Here is a 10,770-nt window from a genome sequence, read left to right as displayed (position 1 = left end):
CTTTTTCCGGTAGCGACCATGGCGGCCGAGGAGTAAGTAATGCTTTTGGGAGGCAATCTGTTGCCATCCACCGCGTTAAGACTTTCTTTGCAAGCCTTTCTTTTTAAAAAAGTTTTATCATGGCTTTGTAACTTGGAAGGTTTTCCCTAAACTACGGCAACAGTTGTCTGGAAGGGTTAATTAGGGAGATGTGGCTGAGAACTGAATCCCTGCTGTTATGCATCGCGTTGAGTGTTGTAGAAACTTATTTTTTTCAGAGCGAGAGAACTCTAATGGAGGAGGGCATTTGCGGCCTCCCAGGTCCACTATTGTTTGATTAATGGTTGATTAACCATTTATTTTATGAATGGTTTAATCTAGGCCTAACTTTTCCCTTCCGGTACTGTCCACGCATACAGTGGGGGGTGAATGGAAGACAGCAAGGAACGTGGGTCCTTCGCTCAAAATCAGGGATCCGAAACTCCGCGGTATTCATCGTTGAAAATAGCAAAAAAAAAAAAAAAAAAACAATCTTGGAATTCTTCCTGCTTTTTCCATGATTTCTGAAAATAAATGTCTTCCAACTTCTGTCTGTCAGTAGTAAACTTGGTTTCTCTGTAAGTTTTAGAACTATTTTAGTGGGGCAAAACATGTGCAATAGTAACAGGCAGAGTGAGTTGAAGGAAGTGTTTTTGTGACTGATAGTGTAAGAATGGTTGATGATGCATATTTGGATAATTAGAATAAATACCATAAAAACTGTAAAAAGGAGCCAAATAAGTTAAGAACAAAGTATATCTGAATTATCTGGTGTGCTTATATTTCTTGCAGTTCTAGGGTTTTTTTTTAAAAAAAATTGGGTACATTTTACAAGTTATCAAACATTTTCACTTGAATAATTTTTGTTAATTTGCTTTATAATTTAGAGGAAAGAAGAAGTTGCCTTCCGTGCCAGAAAGCCTTTTAAAGAAAAGGAAGGCTTTTGCTGATTTAAAGGCCAAACGTATGAAGAGACTGTTGGTCCAAAAGAAGGTAAATACTATATTTTTAATCTACCCCAAGAGACACATCCTATGACAGTTTACATAAGAGTAGAGTAAAACAATAAAATCCAGTATGATTTAATGAATTATATGCTCTTTTACATAGAATATAGACACGTTTATTTGGCTTATTAGCAAGTAAATCTGTATCAAATTGCAAATTAGTATGTGACTTTTTATTTAAAGTCAAAGGTTTCAATTGTTGCCCTGGTATGTTTCATTTTGTTCTGAAGAGAGAGTACTCAACTATGAACCTGCAAAAACTGCATTTATTTTTAGCTTTACTTTGAATTTTCTTTTAGTGTTTTGTGGCAGTGCGGCATCTACAGAATCCCAAGGTTTTCCCATTTCAAGCAAAACAGAGCAGCTTATCTTAAACATTGTGCTTTTATTCTGAGTGTTCTGCTTTTTTCCCTGGAATGGACTGCATTCAGTGTAGTATATTAAATAAATCCAATTTATTTGGGATTCACATACTACTTTGTTCATTTCCAAATCATCCTAACTTCTAATCTAATGTGTTTTTCTTAATAGATCCTGGATTCATTTTTTCTTATTATATCTTGCACTTTAATTTTACATGGTTTAGCAAGATATATGCTAGAAAACTGTCCACTACTCAGGATTTTTCAGCCATTCCTAAATTGTATTTTGCTAAAATAATTCCTGCTTTCACTGTTTTCTCATTGAAAACCCTTGTCTAGCTTAATCTGCTTTACATATATATAAAATGATATAGCGTTGAGCAGGGAGTTAGTCTAGAAGACCTCCAAGGTCTCTCTTAATTCTGTTATTCTTCTTTAGCTTGAATTTGGCTTGAATCTACCAAAATTTGGCTTTAATCTACCAAAATTTGGGAACTTGCCCTTCCCTGCAAGAAAAAGGTAAAGATGGTAAAGATTAAAAAGAATAAGCATTTACTTCAAAATACGTGCCTTAAAAAATTGAGAACCAGCACAAGTTGATTAGAAATTAGAAAAAATATATTTTTTAAAAAGAATTTACTGTCTTGGAGCTATGTTGTCTTTGAAGTGAAATAAAAAAATAAATTGCAGTGATATGACAAGAGCAAATTGAAATTCATATTCATTTGGTTTGATATCTAATTTTTCCTGACAACAGTTGTGAGGTTAAATGGAGGATAATAAATAAATGAGGGGGAAAAAAAGATAAATTTCTCAATAAAACATTCTTATTTCAGATGCGAAAGGAGGAACGAAAAGTCATTTATAAAAGAGCCCAGACCTACCACAAAGAATATAGGCAGATGTACCGTCGTGAGATTCGAATGGCACGCATGGCTCGCAAAGCTGGCAATTACTATGTACCTGCTGAACCCAAATTGGCATTTGTAATCAGGATCAGAGGGTAAGGTAAACAAGTGTAATGCTAACCCTATGTGTAGTACTATGTAAGCCCTGGTAGGAAAGCCACTGTTAAACAATTCAAGCCAATACTAATTAGACAATTTTATTTAGAGGTCAATTTTTTTATTAAGGATATTTTGATTGTTTATCACATTTACCTTGTCCAGTATTCAATTTATTCACACTTTAAAGGCAGTTTTAAGTAGAATTTAATGCTTTATTTCTATCCCAGTATTGTGCTGATTATATACTCTATGAAGTCACCGAGTCAGATCATTTTTGACACTGGCCTGAAAGGTTTTAGGCAAGATTTTTTTCTGTCTAACTTAATGAGCTAAGAATTGAAGTTCAACATCTTGCATACAAAGAGATGGTTATTACTGATCTGTTGATGAAGAATTGTAAATTAGCAAATGTTGGGTACAAAATGAGTGTTCGTTATATACAGACGTATAGAGAAAAATATAGGATAATATGTCAGGGATGTGAAAAACTCACTGATGCAGAAATAGAAATTTCGTTAGAAATCTGGAACTTTCTGCTCCCTCTCTAGACCCTTCCATGTATTCTTTGAAACCAGGCTGTTGAGAGGGTGGTTCTGCAGCTGCTGGAACTAGATCCTCCAAACTGGAAGCAGTTTGAAGTGTTCTGGGGTAATCAGTCCTGAAAAAGGCCCCCCTTTTCAGGATATCTCAAACAGCTTCTGGTTCTAAGCTTTTACTTCTAGAGACCATGAAACTGCTATTTTGGACTGCGAATAAAACATTTCATAATTCCCTGGAAGTTTCCATGCATGTAGTAACCAGTGTGTGCTATGTTTGATCATCTATACCTTCATAATTAATTTCCAATAGCTTCTTAGTTCAGATTAATTAAGAAATACATTTTTAGGGTATAGGTAATCACTCTTCTTTTGTAGAAGAGTGTTTTGCATAGCTCCTAGTTAGATAACAGGAATTGCTTACCTTGGTTGATACCATAAAAGCTAAGCAGGATTGGACATAGTAAATGAGAGACCACTAAAATATCTTGCGTGTAGGTAGGCTGGAATGTTGAAAAAAAAAACATCCCAGAATAAGTTTAGAAAAGCACATTGATGTTGTTTCTAAGAAATAGATGGACTTGCATCCTTCAATTACAGAATAAGTTACTAATGTAGGACAACAATTATATATATTTTATACAATGCAACTTTTAGTATTGTATGTTATTTTATAGATGCAAGCTTATTAATAGCAAGTACATTTGAACGTATGTGCTAAAGAGTTTCTATTTTGCCATTTAGAATTAATGGCGTGAGCCCCAAGGTTCGAAAGGTACTACAGCTCCTTCGTCTGAGGCAGATTTTTAATGGGACTTTTGTGAAACTCAACAAGGCATCCATTAACATGCTGAGGATCGTTGAACCTTACATTGCTTGGGGGTAAGTTGAATCACGTTTAATGATCACTGATTTTTTAAAAAGGATATGTCATTTATTAAAATCTGGTGAAATCTATCTTTTGTTAGTGCTCGCATTCACTTTTTAGTAGTGTCTCTGCTGATTTGCCATTTAGAGAGTCTTTGATCTAGAAGAGATTTTGCAACCCGGTCCTCAAACAACCCAGGTTTTATTATACCAGACTGTGTAAGACTTGGGGCCTGCTAACTATGGTTATAGGAAGCAGGGTACTACAAGTGTTATAAGATTAAAAACTTTTCTCACTTTATTGAGAAAGTAGGAGCGTTATCAACAAATAGTACCTCATTCTTATTCTCATGAATGCCTCAGAAATTTGCCATGATGGTTTTGGTCCAGCATAAGAGTATATTTCTTTTTGTGTACCTGCTAATTCCTTAATGACTACAGAAGGAGACATTCATAATCTCCTTGCGATGATTTAAAATAGAATTTGACACATAGACAATGGTAACCACAAACTATAGAAGCCTGGAAGATTTGGCTGGATTTCTCTCTTGATCTTCCTGTGATTAATACACTTGGTTAGAAAATAATTGGCAAGCAGGTATTTAGAAATATTTTAATGGCTATGTGCATATGTACCTTACTATAAAATAAGTAATATTCTTAATTGTTTATATGTGCACTTTTAAAGTTGAGAATTACCTTGTGTGTCATGATTTCAGTAGAAACATTTTTTAAAAATTAGTATATAACACAATTACAGGATTTTTTTTCCTTTAGCCCTCTCCATCTTTCACTCTAAATTTTCTGAGCAAGTTAGGCAGGGCTAGGTTTTCCTTAATACCTTTAATTTCACTGCACTAGACTTTTTAATAATGTATCCCAAATGAATTCGGTATGTAAGAAGAGTATGCAAAATATGGTTTTGTGTTCATTTTATTGATTGTATTTTTGTTGATCAATGATTGAAATAAAGTTCTGTCAGTAATTACATCAAAGCAATTGTTTATCTTCTAGATATCCTAACTTAAAGTCTGTGCACGAGCTGATCTATAAGCGCGGATATGGGAAGATCAACAAGCAGCGTATAGCTTTGACTGACAACTCTCTGATTAAGAAAAGCCTGAGTAAGTACAATTTACTTTGCATTGTCGCTTAACTAGTGATGGTATTAAGTTATACCTATACCTGTAAACCTGAGGTATGTTTTCTTCGAAGTACATATGTAACTTTTGTACACAACCTGATGTGCTAGTTTGAATAATCTCAGTTATATTTTGGGTGTGTGTGTGCGCAGAGGCTACTTTTCTTTGAAAATTCACTCAACCCTTCTGTGGTATAATGTATATTTGCTCATATTATTGAGCTGCCTTTTCAAATCTTGGTAATTTATTGTTTCATGAAATAGGAGCTAAGGAACACAGCAATATATAGTGTTCAGAATAAGGTTTTAGAATTCCAAGGTCTTCTTGTTCTTGCAGCTTACTTTTGAACACAGTTACATGTGTTCAAAACATCTGAGGTCAAAATGTTTCAATCTATAAACATCTAACTTCACTGGAAACGTTATAATATTATGGATTATATTTTCTGACAAGATTGAAATCTAGTTTCATATAACAACTTGTAACTTTGAAGCAATGAAATTTTTATAATGTTTAGAAGAATTATGTTTTGGAAACCTAATGATAAATATTAGCTCCATTGAGCCTTGAGATCTTACAAATTAGAATAACAATTCTAATAAAGATTAACAATTCCAGAAGTTTAAAATATGCAGTATGCACTTTCTAATACAGCAGGAATTAAAACAGTACATCTTTAATTATAAATCCAAACAATAATTTGGGTATATTTGTATTTAAAAGCTGCAGGATCGTGTGTGTGTGTGTCTCAAATCAATAATTAGTTGTATGCAAAATGTTTTGAATTTGAAACATTTTGAATTTGTAAAACAAGTTTGAAATGCTCTTGAGTTTTAAACAGCTATTCCAAACATTTAAAAAGTGTTCCAAAGTTGAGAAAGTACCACTTGGAGTCCAAAGCAAAGTGCAAAATCAGCACTTCTGAAATGAGTACTTCCAAAATGGCCAGAACAATCTATTTTGAACTTGAAACCACTGTTTTCAAGCTTATTTAGACTTGACACATTTTGCACATTTCCATTATTTGAAAATAATTAGCAATTTTAAGTGAGTGTGTTTTACTGTATAGTACCTATTTATACTTGGGACATTTAATCTTTCACTGCTTTAAGGTTCTCTGAATGGAAGGACTTCATTATATAAATAGTCAGAAAAGTAAAGTACTGAGCAGATGGTTTGTCAGAGGATCAAGTGCCTAGAATATTGCTTCACCTGGGGACTCTGGCTTGTTTTTGCTGTAGTGAGTACAGGACTTTTCCGTTTCATATAAGAACAAGCAAAGGCTACATCCTTCAACTAGCATGGTCTGATTGGAACATTGATAGTTATGATCAGTTTTTAATTTACTGATAGAATACCTCTGATTTCTACAAAAAGTGGGTGGAAATGTCTGTGTGTCTTATACAACAAATGTTGCCGAAGCTCGGCCCACTCGCCAGCCTCTGCCTCCCAGCAATTTACCTCCTTACAGCAAACAGCCTGGTCAGCTTCAGCACAGCCTGATTTAGCACAAGCAGGTGATTGGCGGTTGGATCGGCCTCCCAGAATACCGCCTATCAGCTGTTCCAGGTTGCAGGGATCGTCTCCACCCATCGCTGCTGCCACCTACCACCGCTTCTACGCGCCCCATTTTTGGCCTCCGTGCGTCCTATTTTTGGCCTGTTCCAAGCAGTGAGGATAGGCAATCCCTGCTGCCTGGAACAGGGCAAAAAATGGGACGTGCGGAGGCCAAAAACGGGATGCACGGAGGCCGAAAATGGCGTGCAGAGGCGGCGATAGGTGGCAGCAGCGATGGGCGGTGGTTATCCCTACAGCATGGAACAGCTGATAGACAATATTCCGGGAGGCTGATCTAACCGCTGACCAGGCTATTTGCTGTTTGCTGCAAAGAGGTAAATTGCTGGGAGGCAGATTTTTTCCCCTTGTTTTCCTCCCAAAGCTAGGTGCGCCTTATACTTCAGAGTATCTTACAGTCCAAAAAATACAGTATTTCATGTGGGCTTGTTACTAGGATGTGTAGTTGCATATGCACAGGAGATCTGGTGAACTGGGCTCCCTGTCATCCACACTGGGGTCTCTAGATTTCTAGTTAAAACACTTCTGCTGCAATCTCCCAGGGAGATTCAAAAGTAGAAGTTTAAGTCCTAGAAAAGTGTGCCAATTCAAATAATTTCTAAACTTAATAAGTGTGGCAAGAAAAGTTGTAAAATGGAGCAAAATTCACTTAACTGTCTCAGCAATAGAAATTTTGGGCTCAATTGTCATAAATCGAAGACTTACCTGTATTGTTTTATTTATGGTTCTCCAGTTACAGCTTTTTGGGGATTTTCCTGCCTGGCTTCTTGCTGCCTGGAAGAGAAAACTTGCTCTTGTCATTAGGGAGAAGGCACAACAAAAGCAAATCAGAATTTTATTTCTTTTTAAAGTCCACCAGAGACAGTAATGTTCCTATTCTTCTTGGTTCTTCAGAGTTTCATTTGTTCTCAGAACACTACCTTTACTGATGCTGTAGATTTATTTGATTGACAGATTTCCTTTATTTCATATCTGAACCTGCCGGGATGTGAAGGTTGAAATATTTTGAGCATGGTAAAAATAACCAGACTCAGCATATTTAATATGCCTTTCATGAGCAAGTGAGAACATTTTGCAGGCTGAATATTTTCTGATGTTCATTTTAATTTTCAGAAAAATATGGCATTATTTGCATGGAAGACTTAATCCATGAAATCTATACAGTTGGCAAAAACTTCAAAGCTGCAAACAACTTTCTCTGGCCATTCAAGCTATCTTCTCCAAGGGGTGGAATGAAGAAGAAAACAACTCATTTTGTAGAAGGTGGTGATGCAGGAAACAGGGAGGACCAGATTAACAGGATGATTAGGAGGATGAATTAATGGTAAGGTACAGTTAGATGGTTGCATTTCCAACATACAAATTTTGATCCCTTCATATATTTTTTTTTACTAGTGCTGTTATGTTGTTAATTCTATGCTTTAAATAAATACCAGAAAAGGAATTAGTTTTTTTTCCTTAATGGGTTTTAAATGTTGCCTTTCTGGGGCTGTGAGGGAAGGAAGAATAGATTAAATATTTATTGGGGCATAAGATAAAATGATTAAATTTACGTTTACACTCTAAGTGTATTCTAATTTTATTTTAAATAAAATTTAGCTTTTGTGCTGGCTGTAGCCAATCCATCTAGTTGCCATCTACTTTGTAGAATGTAGCCCCTGAAAGTACCACTCAAAGGTTCTGTGTGGTCGATTCAGAAATGGGGAAGTAAATGCAATATAGTATGTTGGTGGTTTTCAGAAATTTTAATACATTGCCTGTATTCAGTTTTTTTCTCTGTGAAATGTGATTCGTTTTCTGCTTTTTAAGTGTTAAAATCTCTTCTCTCCTAGAGGCTCAGAAGATGACTGCTCTACACATTGTTAATAAAGAGAACTATGAAAACTGCTTGCACTGTTAAATTCTTTTACTGGTACATGAAGTGCTTCTGAATATTCTGATTCCACTAAATATGATTAGGTAGTAGAATAGTGAAGTAAATGTTATTAGATAACCTGAGAGTCATAAGTTAACGTTAGTAAATACAAGGTGTATCTGTATGGTGCATAGACACATGACGATTTCAGTTATCTGTCAACACCTTTTTCACCAGGGTAAAAGTTTTAGCTAAGTAGTGTGTCATTATGTTAAGTAATTTGCTCATTGATATAATACATTGTGCATTTCAGACTCATACACTTAATCCTGCTTCTTTCAATAAACCAGTAGGATAAGATAATGGAATTATAATTCAGTTACTGGAAGGCAAGCATACGTGCTTTATATTATTGGGTTGATTTAATTGCTGAGTAGCCCCTATAGTAATATCATAAATAATTTCTCACTATACACTTTTTTAGTCAGGAAATATTTTTCTAATTAAATCAATGCTTGACATCTAGCTATTTTTCTTTTTGATGTTCAAATGGCATTGCTTACAAAGAGAACTGGGCCCTGTGTAAAAGTAAAGTAAAATATGGTACAGTATAAGAATTAAATTCTGATTAAGTTGCTTTTCAATCATTGGGCTATTAAGTGAGTAAGAATAATACCAGGATTTTTTTTCCCTGATACTTGAACATGAGGTAAGGAAAAAGTTCCATAGTAGATCAAGGAAAGGAACGGTCTCTTCTTTTGTATTAAATATTTAAATACAGAGCACTGTAAAATGAAGTTGACTGCATACCATATCCAGTCCTTTGGCTGTCCCTGTCTGGCTCCCATGAGGTAAATTAGAAATTAAATGTAAATAAGTAAATAATTGTAATCACACAATTGAATGGAATTAAGTTCACCCTATTGGTTTGATCCTCTACAACACTCCCAGTTTCTCATGGGGCTTCTTGGGGAAATCAATTGCCCATTCCTATATGCTATGCTTTCATAAATGTGCTAATCTATAGTTAGTTACTTTTAGTTGCTAACGAATCAATTTAAACCCTAGCATTCTTAATGAAGTAATCACAATGCTCTTCATATATTCTAACCATGGCTTGAATAAACAAACAGCTGATTTCAGACAACAAGGTAAATTAGAATCAAACCAGATTATGGTATCTATCCCGAGACTGCCTTAGCAAGTTTAAGCATGGTGTAGTGCATGAATACAGGTAATCCCCAAGTTACAGGCATTCCCTTAGCGAAGTGCCACCTAGCGTTTACAAACAAGCCCCAAAACTAATCTTGCAGCACCATAGCAATTGTTCGCCCTTACGAGCAACTGCAGAAGCTGCAACATTTGTCCTGCACTTTGCCAGCCAAAACGGAGGTTTGGAGGTGCGGGCCCACCCCTCCAACATTCTGTTTAGGCCTCTGGAGGCCTTGCCCAGCATGTTGCAGGCCAAAATGGAGCTTCAAAGGAGTGGATATCCCCTCTAAAGCTCCATTTTGGCCTGCAATGTGCCTAAACGGAGCTGATTAGGCTGGCAAACTGCCAGGCAAGGTCTGCACAACCCAAAGTGGGGCTGCAGAAGGGCTAGAGAGGAGACTGCTAGAGCTTTGCACTATAAGTGACCCGGTGTGGCAGATTGGATGGAGGGGGAAGCAGTTGTGGGGAGCATGAGGTATTTCAGTGGGTTGGGGAAGCCTTGGGTGGTCTTAGGCAGGTAGCCTGTTCCATCCCTAGGCCCCCATGGCCTTCCCCAACCTGGAATGCCTCATGCACCTAACGAGCAACACATTCAATTAGCAAATGTGTGGGCAAAAGGAGGGAGTGATCCCGTTCAAGGTACGAGATTCCCACAAATTCTTGGGTTATGAATGGAATGGGCAGGCTCCATTACATTTTTAACTCAATGGAATGGTTGGGAAAGGAGGAAATGCCTACAACTTCAGAAATATGTTCAGGATTGAGAGAGATCTAATAATTGCAGCTAATAATTGCAGAAATGGACAAAAATTTTCTATTCTCATGTATTCAGCATATTCTGGGTTTATGATTAGGTTTATGATCTTTGCATTATTGCAGGCAAAGCCAATTTACAGATAGTTTTATTTACTTATTATCTATGCTGCCGATCTCGCTATCCAGTGTGTTATAATTTAATAGAGACTTAACCACTACACTAGTTTGGTGTAGTGATTAAGGCATAAAGTTGGAAGCCAAAACACTTGAGTTCCACCTTAGGCACAAAGCTATCTGGGTGACCTTGGCCCAGTCACTTTACCGTAGGAAGGAGGCAACAGCAAAACACTTCTGAAATAGAAAACAGTAGGAACTTACTGGCAGTCTCCAAGAATAAAAATAAACAAATTTGCATGAACTAATCACAATGGCT

The 10,770-nt window shown here is 36.3% G+C and overlaps 1 protein-coding gene across 1 annotated transcript; it reads left to right on the top strand.

Annotated features, from left to right (window-relative positions):
- Window positions 1-3: 3 nt before the first annotated feature.
- On the top strand, window positions 4-8,401 carry RPL7 (ribosomal protein L7). Its single transcript, XM_034429976.2, has 7 exons — window positions 4-32; window positions 906-1,011; window positions 2,224-2,390; window positions 3,675-3,812; window positions 4,812-4,921; window positions 7,628-7,838; window positions 8,347-8,401. Exons 1-6 carry the CDS (start codon window positions 19-21, stop codon window positions 7,834-7,836), a joined length of 744 nt encoding a protein of 247 aa, XP_034285867.2. The 5' UTR covers window positions 4-18; the 3' UTR covers window positions 7,837-7,838; window positions 8,347-8,401.
- Window positions 8,402-10,770: the final 2,369 nt, after the last annotated feature.

This window comes from Pantherophis guttatus, chromosome 3, assembly GCF_059756535.1.
Source record: "Pantherophis guttatus breed Tessera chromosome 3, ASM5975653v1, whole genome shotgun sequence".
In the NCBI taxonomy this organism is placed as follows: domain Eukaryota; kingdom Metazoa; phylum Chordata; class Lepidosauria; order Squamata; family Colubridae; genus Pantherophis; species Pantherophis guttatus.
Note: the sequence above shows the minus strand (reverse complement) of the source record. Positions and strands in the feature narration are given on the sequence as shown.

Excerpts from the sequence above, each read along its gene's own strand:
- RPL7 (XM_034429976.2), top strand. Across the intron at positions 2,391-3,674 it reads TTTGTAATCAGGATCAGAGG|AATTAATGGCGTGAGCCCCA; the intron begins GTAAGGTAAACA and ends TTTGCCATTTAG. Across the intron at positions 3,813-4,811 it reads GAACCTTACATTGCTTGGGG|ATATCCTAACTTAAAGTCTG; the intron begins GTAAGTTGAATC and ends TTTATCTTCTAG.